Source organism: Ambystoma mexicanum, chromosome 11, assembly GCF_040938575.1.
Source record: "Ambystoma mexicanum isolate Mex_15411 chromosome 11, UKY_AmexF1_1, whole genome shotgun sequence".
Taxonomy (NCBI): domain Eukaryota; kingdom Metazoa; phylum Chordata; class Amphibia; order Caudata; family Ambystomatidae; genus Ambystoma; species Ambystoma mexicanum.
In genome coordinates this window covers 836746808-836763842 of record NC_090934.1, presented here as the reverse complement: position 1 = coordinate 836763842, position 17035 = coordinate 836746808, and the positions used below count along the sequence as shown (strand labels likewise).

The window sequence follows — 17035 nt, the reverse complement described above, 5'->3', positions numbered from 1 at the left end:
TTCTGGTGAGGGCTGGGAATTTAGCGGCGTAGTCCATAAATGGGTCCCAAATGTTTAGGGCTCTTTTCAGGGAGCCTGATCGAATTGCAGTGATCTTTTCGGCCACCGCTATGTCCCAACATTTGGACCACCATAGTGCTACTGAAGGTCCGTCTTTGTTTTTCCACACGAGGGCCATTGCAATTTTTGCTGCTAGGAGTAGGTGCGTGCGTAGACGGGGGATGTGTCCTGAGATCGGGAATGCACCGCCTCCTGTTTTTCCCAGAAGGATAACTCCCGGATCCCAGGGGATAGAGAGACTGGAGATTTACTTGATGAGTTTTATTACCTCTCTCCAGTATGCCTCTGCCTTCGGGCAGGTCCATACCATATGGAATAATGAGTCGGGGGCAGGTCAACCGCGCCAGCAGGTTCCAGGAATGTTCGGATTGACCCTGTTGATTTGAGCTGGGGTGACACAGTACCTGTAGCAGAGTTTGTATCCCCCTTCCCTGTTTGTGATGCACTGTGAACTTTTATGCAGTCTGGTCCATATTTTCTCCCATTCCTCGGCCGCTATTTCTCGTCCCAATTCCTTTTCCCATTCAAGCAGTACCTTTCTTTTTTGGAGGGATCAGCCCTGTCTAGGAGTCGATAGAGGGCAGAGGTTCTACCTCTTTTGATTGCGGTTGTTAAAGATAATTCCAGCGCTGTTAACTCTCTGGAGCATTTTTCCCAGATCACCCTGTGGGACTGTCATGATCTCTGCTTCCAAAAGGTCAGGGTTTTCCCAACTCCCTTGGAAGCAGATCCATAACCCGGGTTCCGAGTGCCAACCAGTCCCAATTGGGACCTTTTGGACCCAGTCCTGGCGCCAGTGGCACCAGGCTCATAAATATGCCCAGTCCCAGTGCTGGAAGCGCCGGGCTCATAATGCTTGGGTGGACTTACCTGCAGCAGACCATGCTGCTTACTTGCCTGCCAGTTGAGCCTCTGATCCTCTTCTGTTTGGAACTACTTTTCCTGTTGGGTGGGGCAGGAGCCACTCCCTAGATTCAGAACACTGGAACTCTTCTGGAAAGCAGGAACTCTTTTCTTACCTAGGCGTGGCTGTGGAAGGAGACACCTAAGCACTACAGGAGGCTATTTAAACCACACCCGATGGATGAATCTTGCTTTGCGTTATTCTGCATCCTCTGCAGCAGAACGCTCATCGTGTCTTCTGCATCTGATCCTGGGCCTAAGGAAAAAGGCTTACCATCCTGAATCCAGTCTTCAGCAAGACCTATAAAGACAAGAAAGAACAGGTTAGCATTACGGTCTTCAGTGACAGCTCTCCACTTACCTGGTCCATCGGCTGTCACCAACGCCTCGCGCTGCATTCCGGCATCTGAAAGACAAAGGCTTACCTACTCTTCGTGCGCTCCGGAGGTCTTCACACTGCATTCCGGCATCTGAAAGACAAAAGCTTACCAACTCTTCGCACGCTCCGGAGGCCTTCGGCGTTGCATCCCGCATCTGAAAGACAAAACAAGGTGCGTTTAAAGACATTGGGGAACTTTAATACTCACGTGCCATTACTCCTTTCCACATCTAACCCAGTGGGTATTCCGGCACTCTGCAGCCGCTCCGAACTTGTACCTGCAAAATAAAAAGACAGTTAGAGCGCATCGTGAAGCAGGCAACAAGCGCTTACTTGCATGCTTCCAGGCGCTTCTATTCATCACACGGGCTCCATCTTCAACTCACTTCAGCCCGTCATCCGCCATCGCCGGAACCCTGCAAAACAAGAAACATCATTACTAAAGACTTTAAAGACATTAGAATTACTTGAAACTTACCGTTCGTGCAGTAAACGATGGACAGCAGTCCTCTGAAGTCAAGAGACCTGCTCCCCTTATCCAGTGAAGAAACTGGTTACAGCACCCTGCCCCGAGGCAGATGGAGAGCACGGCGTTCACTTACCTAAGGTGAGAGCGTTAACCTTTGGGGTTCTACAGGAGAAGAGAAAGGGAAGAAGAGAGAGACATTCAATAACCCAGTTCCTTAATCCCATATTTTCTATCTGCAGACATCTTACCCTTTAAGTCAGACATACAGTGCACAGAGGTCCAGCCCAAAGAGCCAGCCGTGTGTTACACATCACCTTTGAAGATACGGTATACGCCCAGTCAAGACCAGCGCCTCTACGGGAATCAGGTGAGCGTTACAGGGACAGCCAGTGCCGGATTTGGGCATAATGGAATCTTTCCCGCTCGTTGACCCCGAACTTTGATTTGCATCTCTCAAATGAAATGGGCGTTCCCTCTTCTAGAAAGTCTCTAGTTTTTAGTAAGCCGCCCTCCCTCCAGGGCTGGAAGCTGAACGGGGACATGCCTGGTGAGAAGTCGGGATTGTTCCAAATGGGGTTAGGGGACCCAGAGCTCCTCGGATGCCCCATTTCCGGGCTGCTGCTCTCCAACAGCGGACGGTTGTGATCATTGCCAAGAGGGGGCCGCTGTTTGCTTGTGGTTTTATGTTTGGTAGGTGTGGGAGATCTGAAGGTGTGATCGGGCACCAGGCCTCCTCTATTTGTGTCCATTTCGGGGTATCTGCCTCTTGTGCCCACAAAAATGCATGTGACAGTTGCGCCGCTAGGGTGTATCTGGCCAAATCGGGTACTCCCAGCCCGCCCTGTGCTTTCCCCAGCATCATTATTCGTTTGCCGATTCGAGGTCCCCTCACCCTATACAAATTCTTGAATTTTCTTGTTCAGAGCTGTCAGGGCCAGACCCGGGATATGGATTGGTAATGCTGTGCAGTAGTACAGCCATCTGGGGATTAGGTTAATTTTTATGGCAGTAATCCGCCCAAACCAAGAGATTTCATGGGGTTTCCACCTTTTTAGATCGTTTTGGAGTTCTTTAATCAATTTCGGGAAGTTACTTGAGTACAAACGTGATGGGTCTTTAGTGATATGTACCCTGAAATATTCGATTGCTCCTGTAGCCCATGGGATCGGCATTAGGGGGCTGAGGGTATCTCTTTCTTGCTTAGAGAGGTTAATTGCCCCAAACTCTTTGATCCCTTCCCATAGGGCCCCCAAGGACATTGCCAGGTTTGATGCTGTTATTAACACGGCGTCCGCGTATAACGCAATTTTGTATTCATGGTCTCCCACAGTTAACCCTCTTATCCTAATTTTTTGCCTGATTCTTGCTGCGAAAGGCTCCATGGATAGGGCGAAAATTAGGGGTGAGAGTGGGCATCCCTGTCTAGTGCCCCTGGATATATGTATTGCTCCAGACCTAGTGCCAGCAGTTGTGTGGTGGGAGTTTGATAGTTAGCCATTACCCATGTGATAGAATTTGAGCCAAAATGCTCAAGGACCAAATGTGCTAATTTCCCTTACCTTTTGAGACCCCAGCAACTTTGCTGGATTTCTAGGATTTGACTTTTTTACCTGGGAAGAGTGTGTGCTTATTTTTCCCACTCTTTTATGTATTTTGTGTGTGTTTTACTTTTGTGTTCTTTGGTAATGGAGTTTTTAAAACAACCTCCATCATCTTTTTCTGTGTGTCACACAGCACCTTAAGTGAAGTGGCACAGGGGTGTCTTTCAGACTCCCCAAGGTTTAAATACCTTTCCTAGGTGTGACTGTCTCCCAGGGCATGTAAAGTTAAATTGACTTTACTAGTCTCTTTAAATTTACTGACCCATCACACCCTATCTTACTATAGAGTGCTGGAGGGGTTGCTTAGCTTCCCCTGAGTCAAAACACTCATGTAACAGTAAAATGTTACCTTTTCATATTTTAAATGGCTGGTGGCAGTGGTTTAGATCAACTGCCGTGATTTTTCGCGAACGCTAACAATGGTAGCTCAAAATCAGTGGTAGCCATGTTTTTCAATATGGCGCCCCAGACCTATCTGTAAAAACAGACTCCAGTCATCTTTTTTCGCCATTTCTTTTAGGGAAAGTCCTTCTTGTCTTTGTCTCTGTGCGCCAAACCAGGTTTGGTCCCTTTGTTCGTGCCCTTTGGCAGGCTTCTGTACTGAAGCCCTCCTCTCGTGCCAGAGTGTTTGGGGTGGACAGGATGTGTGGAAGGTACCCGAAATTCCCTGTGCTTAGTCTCCTAGAAGACCTGAATGCACTCTGGTGTGATTGGCCGGCTGGCTGTCTGGCAAGGATAGCCGCCACCCTGCTGTGTGATTGACAGCCAGGCTGAATTAATGGGGGGGGACTGTTTAAAAGCAGGTCTCTGGGTCTTGGAAAGCAGAGTCGACAACTGGAATGAAAGAACCGAAGAGGAGAGGAAGGAAGAGGACTGCTCCAACTCTTGGACGACTGGTGAAGCCCTGCTGCAGGTCCGAATTGCCTGAAACTCCGACGACAGAGAATCCCTTCAAGGTTAACATCTTCCCTTGAGTTTGGTGGGAACAACCAACTCGCAAGCCACCTGGACACCGTCCTATTCTGGTCAAATTTTCTTCAGAGTGCTATTGAAAACCGGATAGGCAGAGGGAAGGAAACCAGGGGGACTTTAAGGCACTCACACCTTAAACCGACGTCTTGTTACAGCTTTTGGCCTCTTCCCTGGGCAGTGCAGGAACTTCCCGACGTCCTCCTTCTTGTCCCCATGACTGAAGCCCAGGAACAGCAAGATCTGCTCAAACTGCCAGGACAACTGCCTCAGCTACAGCTTTCTTCATTTAAAAGATACTGTGCAAGCGCGGCCCGGAAATCTTTTCGGCCATCGAGAAAGTGTGTGAAACTTTCCTCAATTACGAAGTCTTGTCCTTCCTTAAACATTCGGCAAACTTTTCACCTTGCCAAATCCTTTAAAATTCTGTGGCAAAGACTTAACCGTTACATACCAGAACTGTGCTTTCCTATACAAAAGACTCTGAACCATTGACTTTGGCCCAGGCCTATTGAGAAGAATTGCTGGTTGTATTTAACTTGAACCCTTTGCCCTGCCTACGACTGTATCTGGGCCGTCTATTCTTATAACCTTGTCTTTTCCCTCCTTTTCTAAGTATCTAAAGTGTCATTTTGCTCACACTTCATTTTTGAGCTAAACTTGTTTAGTTACTTACCGGTTGGATTTTTGTGGTGTATTAGTTTGTTATATATTGAGCTGCTTGTGCTAGTGTAATGTTTTATAAATGATTGAGTAAGTAAATGTGTATTCCTTTACTAAGAAAACTTGTAAGTGTTTACTTGAATGACTATTGGTTTGTCCTTTGTGTAACTTGTTATACTGCTCACTTAAACTCTTGAGATAAGTCTGGCTGCTCAGCCATCGCTACCACTTTACTGTGTAGTACGGGCTTGTACCAAAGGTGAAATTGTGCTTACACTTGTAGTCCTAATTACCTGTAGTGTTCCCAAAGGGTACTACAGGTGATTCTTGCTAACAAGCCCCCTGCCTCCTTGCACTTACCCAGAGCCGCACTGCCCTGGCTGCACTCACTCAGAGCATTGCTGCCCTGATTGCACTTTGCTTTCCCTCTCCCTGGCACCTCCCCCATCCCCTTCCCCCTGCACTAGTAAGATCGTTTGTCTTGTCCTCCCTCTGTCCCCCCTCAATGTCTTTCCGCGCCTAGAAACACGTGTGTTCAGGCGTGTTCTAACTGACATATATCATATCATATACTAGGAGTACGGCAGTAGCAGTCAGACGACTGGACCACTGATAACTCAAAAAAAGGTACCCGTGTGCTTGCCATTTTCATGGGGCTAAGTTGTTTGGGGACCAGTTGGAGGAGAGAGTGAACCAGGTCCTTAAACAGGAAAAACAATTATGTGCTGAGGAAGAAGGGAAGATCTAATTTTCAGAGCACTCGCTCTTACCAGCCAAATAATTACAGGCTAAACAGGAGAGTTGCTTGTGGACGGCCAGTCTTTCAGGGTAGGCCGGCACATCACTAACCTCAGTGCAAGCTGTGGCAAACCAGAAGAAGGACTAGGATGTGCCATGTTAAGTGGATGTTTATTTGAAAAAAAGAAAATGCGTATCTAGCTCTCCTGCTATGAGGGAGATTCTCTGCCTAACAAACTAAAAAGTAAGGATGTTCGTCAAATTTCAAAATAAATGTCCTTAGTCTAAATCCTAATAGCTAACTGGCCCTACCACTTAGGAAAACTTAACAAAAAGAAGGAAGCCGGAGCAATAGCCTCTGTCTTCGGCTTCTGCCCTGTCCAATCACTTTGATCTCTTTTCCATAGGGTTAAAACGTTTGTCAATGTCCCATAACACAGTTCACAACCTCTTTGCAGGTTCTATTTGTCAAATATCAATTCCATATGATTACTTATCACCAGGAAGAAAGAGTCTTCCTAATACAATTCCATCATTTCCGACTTGGTGCTTGATATTGTTCTTGCTTTATACTTAAGGACTGGAACCCTCCAGGTTCCCTTTCTCTACAGTTCTCTTTATTACATTTCATGGTTCTTTGACTTCCTAAAATCCCCTAGCGTTCTGACAGGCTTACTTTATCTCAGTCTCGGTGCGGCGTCTGCCCACTCTGATTTATCAGGCTCTTGTAATCCATGTGGTTTTCCCAGCCTCAAATTTCTCTGTAAGTGCGTCTCAACAGCGTTGCCTACTCTGGAGCGTTTGCTTCCCTTCGTCTGATCGTCTAGTCAGCCAATGCACTTCTCTTGCAGTGCTTGGGGATCTGGGTTCACCTCTGTAATCTGGTTTTAGCGTCAGTTAGCTGGCCCCAGGGCCACCACGGCTTTCATGTGGTCACTCCACCAGGCGAGACAGTTGCTTTTCCGTTCCTTTCCCGACCTTGGCTTCTTGGCCTGTCAGGATGTCAGCCTTCCGACGTCTTGGGAACAATTTGTTCGCTGTCCACGCTACCGCTGGCTCTGCGTTCTAGCATGGCTGTGTCCCTCCAGGAGGTCTTCTCATCAGATGCTCGCCTCTACGTAGGAGTCTCTCTCCCTGATTCAAAGTTCCTTGTGGTTTTATGTACATCATCAAAAGCAAAAGGGGTGTGGTGTTCTTCTTTGACTGTGGTGTTCAGGCAGGGTTCAGCATTACCTGAAGCCAAAGAGATTGAAGAAGTGTCACTATTCAGTGAATCCAAAACTGGGCTAACAGTCTTTCTGATTACCATGTAGCGGATTATGTGTTCTGGACCGGGAGTTCCTCGCAGGAATGGGAGTCCTTGTCCCCAAGAGGGGAGTCCCTCCCAGTGAAGTCCCACTTGCCCAGACCCCTAGGGAGAGTCTTGCTGAGCGGTGTGACGAATTTAGGGATTACGTCCCTATTTTACATCAGAAGAACACTGCCTCAATTATTAAAGATGGCTGTGGCCAAGGGATGCTTGCAACATTCCCCAACAAAAATGGTGCTTTAACTTGGACGAGGAAGCACTGCATGGATGCAGGTGAAAAGCATCAGCAGCATTCTAGTTGTTGGCCAAATTCTGGAGCTATTCCTCCCATAAAAAGAGAAGAGGGACCACTAAAAAACTGTTGTAGTGGTGGCAGCAGTAGGAGTTGTGGTGGCAGAGGTAGTAGCAGTGACAGCAGGAGGCAAAAGAGATTGGAGGTAATCAGCAGAAAGGAAGGAATATTGGCAGCAGAAAAAGTCAGAGGGGACGGGACAGTGTTGGCAGAAAGCGTGAAAAACATGGAGAACGCAAAAGTTGGAGAACGCTGCAACAGAACGAAAAAGGAAGAAGCAAAAGAGACTACTTCACACGGGGAGAGAAGGTGGGACACCGCTCTGTGAGCTCAAGAGCCGGTGGAAGCCAGGGCTCTGCACAGGGGCAGTGCCTCCTCTGACTTTCCAAGACACAGACATCAGGAAAGAAGGGGACTGGAAAGAATGTGTATGGCCAAGAAAACTGCATAACCCGATCTGCGCAAGCATCCTATGCTGATCAGCTGCGACCAAGTTACTAAACCTCGTTATTGAGTTGCAGGACGGAGCCGAGCTGTGATGATGCAAGCAGCACTCCTTTTCAGGCACGCACACCACCCTCCATGAGTAATGTAGATTGCCGGCAAGTAAAGGACTTTATCCAGCCTGGAGGATGCAAGACATATGGAAAAGGGTGTCTAAGAAGCTCAGACGACGAAGACTTCAACAGCTGGTGTCAACGCCGGTGGGTACAATATCCCTCACACTATGTTGATAACCAGTGAGAAGCAGGAGAGAAAGAATGGATTCTTGGAAACCCGACCAACCTCTGGTGAACTGGGTACCGGTTTGGGAGGGGGTGGAAAAGGGATGGCCTATGAGGGACAAACAACAAACAACAAAGATAAAGAGTAAAGGAAGATAAGGGGACCACACAGCAAAGAAACAGCCCAGAAGCCGTGGACCGCAAGAGGGAGTGGTGGGTCAGGGCGGGAAAACTCGGAGCCATCGTTGCAAAGGGAAGATCCATAAAAGCCCTGTGGGAACCAGCTGGACCCTAACAAGAGCTCTCAGGAAAGGTAAGAGCGTACAGGCTGCTGTCTGGGAGAGGGTGCTATGAGAAGCAGACCTTGACAGGCGAGTGAACCAAGGTTGCTACACCCTGTATTAAAACTACAATAAAATAAGGGTAGAGGCACAACCCCTTTGAATTGCGAGAACGTTGGACAAAGCACATTGGCAGTACTTGACAGGAGAGTAAATAAACTATGCCAACACTAGAAAACAATCTTTAGGTAATTATTCACTATTGTGAATCACAGGAAAGACCAGGGGAAGTGGATTGTCTCCCCGGCATTACTAAGTTCTATAGGGGGAGGAAACTATTTTCCTTAGTAAGAAAAGGATTGGGAAGACCAGTGAAAGTTGATTGTCCCCCTTGGCATTTGTTTTTGGGGGCACTTTATAACTCTTTATTTACCTATTGGAACTTTCTCTAATTGGAATTAAAGAAGACTGCAAGAAAACAGTCAAGCACATTATTATTTTCCTGTGTGATCGTTTTTTGGGGGAAAATCACATTTTATTAGCATTTTGTAACAAGAGGTTAGGCACTCGAAGAAAAAGGATAAACATCATTTGCAAAAACCAATAATCGTCTTGTCCTTACTATGTGTTCTTTACCCCATCTCCCCCGCGACCCTTCTCCCCCTCGGCATGTAGCTCTTACATCCACAAAAACAACTTTAAGAGGTAATTGTCAGCTCATGCATTCTCTAGCCCTCAGGCTATGCACCATACTTTGCAAAAAAACTGTAACCATAATTCTCCAATTTTGGCCCTGGATTCATTGAGAATGTATGTCGAATATTCCATCTCATAGATCGTCCTGACCTTCCCTAGCCAATCCCTTTCTGTAGGGGCTTTGTTCCTCTTCCAGAACAGAGCCACAAAACATTTGGCTGCTACCAGGAGGGTACGGGCCATTTGGTTTCCCCGTTCCTCTCCCTCATCCTCCTCCCATACCCCAAACAAGAGCCCTCATGGGGATTGGCTGCGTGTGATCCCGTCAACCCCTTTAATCCAGGAGCGGCCCTCCCACCAGTAGGTCTGCGCATGGGCACATCCCCACCACATGTGGTAATAGTCTGGGTGGAGGCACGGCAATTCCAGCATTTACAATCTGCTCCTGGGTACATTTTGGCCAGGCGGGCGGGGGGGGGGGATGCCAACGGTGCAGGATCTTGATAGCATGCATTCTAAACTGGAGGGAAGCCGTGGATTGGGAAGCCGTTCTACACATGGTAGCCCATAGTTCATCCGGTATCTCTTTTTGTAGGTCCTCGGCCCATCTCTCCCTGACTTTCGGGTCCCGAATGGGCTCAGACTTCAGGAACACCTTATAGATGCTTGCTATTTGGCCCTTTGTACCCGCTCCCCTGCAGCAGCAGAGATTCAAAAGTTATAAGGTCCCTCCTTAAGTTGTGCCCCCACTGTGGGGCCTTGAGAGCTCCCTTCAATTACAAATAGCGGCAGGGGGAACGCTGGTCAATATGTAGGAGTTCCTCCTGGGTTCCCATAGTGAGAATTCTCCCCCTCCCACATCTGTCCCACCATACTAAGCCCCACCTCATACAATTCCTGAAATTGCTGTGGGTCCGCTATGAGATTCCTTAACCATATCTAGGAAGGGCGCGGGGACAACCACTGGGAGCACCTGAAATGGGAACAACAATTTGGGAAGCATGACCATTTTAATGCAGTTGAGTCTCGCCCTCCTTGACAGGTTGAGCCTGGCCCATCGGTCAAGATCCCCCCTTTTCTCCCATAATGGGGGGAAGTTCCGGTCAAATAGGTTGCCAAGGTTTCACGGGATCTCCACCCCTAAGTAACGGAACCTGCCCCCCTGCACCCAGAAAGCAAGTTCTTTCACGTATTCCCCAATCTGGGTTTTCTCTGGTCCTTTCGGGTATGCCATGGATTTGCCAAGGTTGACCTTGAAACCCGACATTTGCCCATATACCTCAAGCCTTTCCAGTAGTGCCGGGAGGGAGGCCTTGGGGCGGGATATATATAGGAAGGCATCATCTGCGAATAGACTTAACTTATATTCTTCCTCCCCCACCTGCACCCCTCGAATTTGGCTGTCAGCCCTGACATGTATTGGCCACGGCTCCATGACCAGCGCATAGGGGGCACCCCTACGGGTTCCCCTTCTCAACCTGAAAGGACATGACTCTTCCCCGTTCACCACCACACTTGCCCTGGGACTGAGCCGCTATCCAACTCTCCCATTTCTCTCCCATTCCCACTGATGCCAACACCTCTTTCAAGAATGACCAGTTTACGCTGTCGAAAGCCTTCTCATCATCTAAGGATAACATCAAGGCTCCCCTTTTCTTTAACCATGGGTGAGTGTAGCACTCGTAGGGTCTTACGTAGATTGTCCGCCCCGTGCCGATACTTAATAAAGCCTGTCCGATCCGGGTGGGCCAATCTAGGGAGAACCCTCTCAAGCCTGGGGGCTAAAACCCTCGCAAAAAGCTTAGCATCCACATTCCAAAGCGAGATGGATCTGTACGCCTGACAGTGGGCAGGGTCCTTCCCTGGTTTGGGTAGGACCACTATTCTGGCCTCCAAGAAGGTGGGGGGAACTTTGCCTATTTTGCTGGAGGCACTAAAAACCCTTGCCAATGATGCTGCCAGCAACTCCTGGAATTGTTTGAAGACGTCTATGGTGTACCCATCCTCCCTCGGGACTTTACCATCATTCAATCTCCCTATGGCGGCCACTAACTCTTTAGCCGTGACTTCGGCTTCCAGGGCCGCTAATTCCTCGGGGGCAAGCTTTGGGATTGCCAAGCTTTCCAGGTATGTCTTGATTGCCCGGTTCCCTGGCTCTGGCACCCTCCTTTAGAGCACCTCGTAGTACTCTGCAAAACACCTTGGTATACCGTCTTGTGGGTCAACCATACCTCCTCCTTTGTCTCAGGTCTTCTCCACCCGTCTATCCCTTCTGCTCCCCCTGACCCTGTTCGCCATGAGAGGTCCCACCCGATCTCCCCTCTCATAATATTGTTGTTTTGTGTATCTCAATTTCTTCAAGACTTCCCCCATAAGCGTGGCGTGTAGGGCCTGCCTCTTGTCTCGAATGAGATGTAGCAAATCTGTCCTGTGCCCCACTCCCCATTAGGCTGAGCCCCCGGATTTCTTCTGTAACTTATTCTTGACGAGACCTCTCTCCTGTTTTCTCCGGGCTCCCTCTGCTATTAACAGTCCCCATATTGTGGCCTTGGCGGCTTCCCACAAAATATTGAGTGCACCTCCCCAGTCTCATTGACCTTAAAGGTTTGGATTTAGTTCTCCAGATATTCCCTAAAAACCGGGTCCTGAAGTAAGACATTGGGCCTCATTACGACCCAGGCGGAAAACCATGGTGCTATTAGCACCATGGCCATGCCGGTAACTTACCGACTCCGCCATGAAGAAAGGGGGAATCCTCCATGGCCCTTCCCCATTCCCATTTTTGCCCCATAGGGCTCAATGGGAATGGGGAAGGCGCTAAGTACGGTACCGCAAATTGCGGTACCGTACTTAGCACCAAGGTCCCTTTGCGGGTCTCTACGTTAACGGCTGGTGTAGACCAGCCGTTAAGGTCGGGTCCCGCGAAGGGACCTCAGAATCGTGCACTAATGGGATAACGGCACCGCAGTTTTTTCAGCGCCGTTAACCCATTAGCGCCAGGGTTTTATGAGGCCCATTGTTTTAGCGCCACTCTGTGTTAACCCTTCTCTTTGCTTCAAACTGCCAGGACGCTGTCACCATTTTGTGATCTGATCATGTGACTGTTTCCACTGTGGGAGATGTAATGTCCTTTGCTTGTTCCCGGGGGATCAATAATTGGTGTATCCTGGTATAAGTAGAGTGGGGGAGGAAGAAGGTATCTCCTCCCGCCTGGGGGTGAGAAACCCTCCACACATCTGCCCAAAAGTGGTCCTCAGGGAGGGCAGCAAATTCCTTGTTCTCCTTTCCCACCTGTTTAGATGCTCCCCATCTCGCTGACCAGTCTAATCCCGGGTCCACCACCAGGTTGAAGTCGCCCCCGACTAGTATGCGTCCCTCACCCCATTCCTCCAGTGCTGCGAAGACCCTCCTAAGAAAGTGAATCTGGCCCACGTTGGGTGCGTACGCCATGGCCAAGGTGAACATGACTCCCTGAGGACCACTTGGCCCTTGAGTGCCAGGAATCTCCCTCCAAAGTCCCTCTTGATTTGAAGCCCCTTCATGCAAAAGGACCTTGCCAGAACAATACCTACACCTTCCGTTTAGTGATCCCTAATGGAAGCCCAGAACATTTGTCCCACTGCCCCATTCCGTAGGGGATGCTCCATCCCCTGTGTAAAGTGTGTCTCCTGCAAAAACAGGACGGATAGCTTGAGAGACCGGAACATATTGTAGGTCAGGGACCTTTTATTTGGGGAGTTCAGCCCCTTGAGGTTGAGGATTGCGACCTTCAGATCAACCATATTCCTGTCTAGGAAATTCCCCTGCGCCTGGGGTCATTATCCTTTCGTATGTCACAGAAGCCCCTTCCTTGTGCATGCCGATTTCCCCCCCCTGTCCTCCCTTACTCCCCCGGTTCCCAACCTCAAACCCCCCAAGAAGTAGGGCATAAAGCCCAACTCGGTAGAGACACCTGGATTTCACCAGGTCACTAGGGTGCGTGGAGATTAACGGTCGGCCTGGCTGTCCTTTCCCCACTGAGCGTGCCCATGTACGGCGGGTCGTTGTCTCAATCGCCACCAAACCTCCGACAGGTTACTTTAACAACAAATCACTTCGGGGACGGTGAATGCAGGGCCCTTAGCTTCCTCGAATGCCTAGAGCTCCCGTCTCTTTTAGTTCCTCTAGGTGGGCAAAGGCACTCTTGAAGCGCCCCCTCGGCTGTCGCTGACTCTCTCTCTCTCTCTCTCCGGTTGCGCCTCCTCGCTCTGTAGTACTTTTATGAGATTGTCTGCATCCTGACCCTGATACAGAACATAATTTTCACCTTGAGTTCAAACATGAGGACGAAGGGGAAGCACCAATGGCACCTCACTCCCTTATCTTCAAGCGATTTCGTCAGGGGCCTGCATTTGAGACGTTGGTCCAGTTTGTAGGCGGATAGGTCTTGGAAAATCCTGATCTGCGTTCCTTCCTACTCAATCGTGCCACGCTCCCTTGCTTTCTGTAGGATTTACTTTTTGTCAGTATAATAGTGGCACATAGCAACCACCGAGCGTGGTCTCTCACTGGACCCTATCAAATGTAATGTCCTTCTCTGGGGGGGCCCCCAACAGATCACACACAAGGCACAGTAGTGACTTTTTCAGTTCCTGTGGTCTTTCTGTCTCTCGGCCTTTGAGCCCCCAGACACAAAGATTATTCCTCTCTCTCTCTGTTTTTAATGTCATTCACTTTAGACCTCACCTATCGGTCCCGACGCTCAAGCTCCTTCAGCCACATCATCACCACTACGTCACCTAGGTCTGCGGCGCGGTGTCAGTGTTCCAGGGCTTCCACTCGGTCCTCCGCCTTCGTGACTCCCTCAGTGAGCACACCCAACGAGCCTTGAACCTCCACGCTAAATGCACATAGTTCTGATAATACAGTGTGTGTGTATGTCCTGCTGTATTCCCCCCAGGTGCTCCCTATCCACTCTGGCACCTGCTATACTGCTTTTCCTGTCTGTTGTGCACCTCCTGATTCCGCCACAGTGATGCTCTCCACGGCCCTCCTCTTTTGCAGGCTTGTCCTCGGCATATATTGTGATCCTGCCACCCTAAGCACCTGCCCGGTGGCTCTTGCGGCAGAGGGGGCGTCCCTCCTGCCTTCCTAGCAGGACCCAGGATTTTCCTTTGCCGAGGGTATATGCTACCCACTGGCCAGCTCTGTATCTGGCACCCCCTCTGCTGGCTTCTGCAGGTTCGTGCCGGCAGTGGAGTGGTGTTGGGGGAGGGGCGGTTCACTGCTCTGTCTCTCTCCTTGTAACGGTGCCAGCGCTTCCCCACATTGATTTCTGTTAAGTGGGGAGGCGAGTGGTGTTGGGGGAGGGGTGCCTGCTTTGCCACCTCCCAGTCTTCTTAACAGTGCTGGCGCTTCCCCGTTGTTGTTTCTGTGTGAGGGGGGATTTAGAAGAGGTGAGGCAGGCGCCTTACTTGCAGATGTTGGCAGGACTCGCCCGCTCTTCGGTCTCCGCGGGGTCTGTTGCCGCAGTTCTCCCTCTCCAGTTCACTGCGCACTGGAGATGGCGCTGGCGTCCCGGGTCACTTTTGCCGGCATTGTCCGGGTCTGGGTCCACTGGTCTCCACTGACGCACCGGGGCTTGCACCAGAGTGGAGGTCGCATGCCCACTGCTGTCTGCCTTATTTTCGGTTGCTTCGTCTCGCTCACTTGGGTATTCTTATAACTTCAAAGCCTGGCTGAGCACAGAACTCCACACTCACGCTGCCATCATCATCCCCCCTCTGGCGGTCTGTGTAATCGTTTTTTTAAAGCAATTGGGTGTGTGGGTCAGGTTAGGTTTCCGACACAGGATAGTGGGTATCATTTTGGACATCCCGACAAAGACTGGTCCATTAGTTAGTTTTGTTGAGGCAGGGACTAGGGCTAGTGAGGTATTTTTCCCACCCTTTTTTACTATTTGAAAAACATCAAACTGTGTCTGTCTCCTTACTCTGGCCCCACACAGCGGGCTCACCTCCCTAGCCTCAAAGGGGGTGGCTTCCCTCTGGGGAGAAAGGCAGAATAGTCCAGATTTGTCACTAAGCACAGCAGCATTCTGGAATATGCTGAGTATGTGATCTGGTCTGGGACAAATCAATAGTTGAAACCTGGGTTCTAATGAGTGGTCAGGAAGAGGTACAAAATACAGTTTGCCAGGAAGCCTCCTCAGAAAGGACTGATCATAACGCTGTGGCCATGCAAAGCGGAATTAAGGGCAGCAGTACTGGAGGAGATTCGGGTGCCCCTCAAGATGATGTCCATTGCCGGGTTTTCAAAGTCCCTCCGAAACAAGGGTTGCTATTCTCGTAGCCAAGGCCTTGAAGGTTATTGCATGTTATTGAAGCTGTAAGCAGGTTTGTGTGAGACATTTATTTCAAAATGGAAACAATTCAGAGAACTATTTCTCTAATCAACAGGAAGCACCTGTTCACATCCGTGGACTTGGCAGATGTTTACCACCATATGCCTGTGAGGCCTTCTGAACACCAGCATCTTTACTTTGCGATAGAAAGTTTTCACTACCAGTTCCAAGACCTGCCATTCAGGATCAAGTAAGCTCCTTGAGTTTTCACAAAAGTCCTGGCTCCCTCGTAGGAGTACTTCAAGAGCAGTGTGCCCCTACTTAAGATAACTGGCTTCTTCTGGGACCTTCCCATTTGAAAGTGGAAGATGGAATATCAGAAAATGTGCCTTATTAAGAGATCATGGCCTGTTGATCAACTAGGCGGCAGTCTCATCCGACACCAGTACTTCATTTTATCAGAGCAGTATTCTATACTGATTTAGGATTTAGGTCGTATTCATCTCCCGCCAGATGGGGGTGAGACCCTGATGAAGAAAGTTCTGGCCTTATTCAATGCCAAGACATCTCCAGTAAGGGTCTAGCTTTGGGTTCCAGGACTCCTAGCAGCCTACATCTCTGTCACCCCTTTGGCCAGGTTGTATCTACGGTCATCGTTAGCTCATCTTCATTGGTATCTGACCAGATTGGTCCAGGTACTTTAGAAATAACGATAATTTAAATAATTGTACACTGTATATTTTCATGACATTGTTTATAGGTTGCATCTGCAATGTATGAATTGTGGAAGAATGTAACTCCAATTTTGGCAAGATTTTTTCAATAATTGTATTGGAAGATACGCTATCCTCTAAATTTTGGTCCACTATTGAGTTTTTTTTTTTAACACAATAGTAATTTGGCCTACTGACCGTCATTTTTCTTTTCTTCCGTTTGGTTTATTTTATAGTGACTACCTTTGACCAAGGATTATTATGTACAAATATTGAGGAGCGCATGTGTTGTGTGACACGTGTTCAGTCTCGGGAGGATAGCTCAGGGACAACGTGCTCGCCTTGGAAGCAAGACGACACAGCAACACAGGTTTGATCCCCGGGTTCGTTCTTAGAAACCTCTGGGTATTAACCTATCATATCATACTCCCTATTCTTTGTCTCAGTAATTTAGCCAGAGATTGTAGGCTAATTCCCCTGATACAGCAGCCCTCTTTACTTTAGAAATAGTAGAGGTAGTGGCACAGCCTTACAAAACCGTACAACTATCCAGTATACCAATTTAGAACTGTGCTTACAGTGTACTGTCTCTGCCTTTATGATTAGAAGCAGGTTTGATATTCTAATGATCTTGTTGCTGTGAAAGTGGTTTATAACTTTCTCATATCATTTTAAGGAGGGTGCCATTTCCCGCGTTGCCTGCTGCCTCCATGATGAAGATTTTGTTGCTGTGGCTACCAGGTATGAACTCGATAAAGCGCAAAAGTGAATTTGTTTGGATTTTTTAAAACTACTTGGGAACATTGTCTCAGCTATGCCAATGCCGCATTCCCTAAATTGGTAGGACTTCATGCAAAGCAATGTATCTGTCTTCCTAAAACACTTGAAAGCTAATTTTAACCATGTCTAGAAAGA

At 48.8% G+C, this 17035-nt stretch overlaps 1 protein-coding gene across 2 annotated transcripts in view; it reads left to right on the top strand.

The window, feature by feature from the left end:
• HPS5 (HPS5 biogenesis of lysosomal organelles complex 2 subunit 2) overlaps positions 1-17035 on the top strand; it is a 1306927-nt gene that overhangs the window by 183661 nt on the left and 1106231 nt on the right. For both annotated transcript variants that reach the window (XM_069623788.1, XM_069623787.1), the window contains exon 4: positions 16797-16861. In XM_069623788.1, the coding sequence (XP_069479889.1) occupies positions 16797-16861 (65 nt within the window). The remainder of the gene's footprint in view (positions 1-16796; positions 16862-17035) is intronic.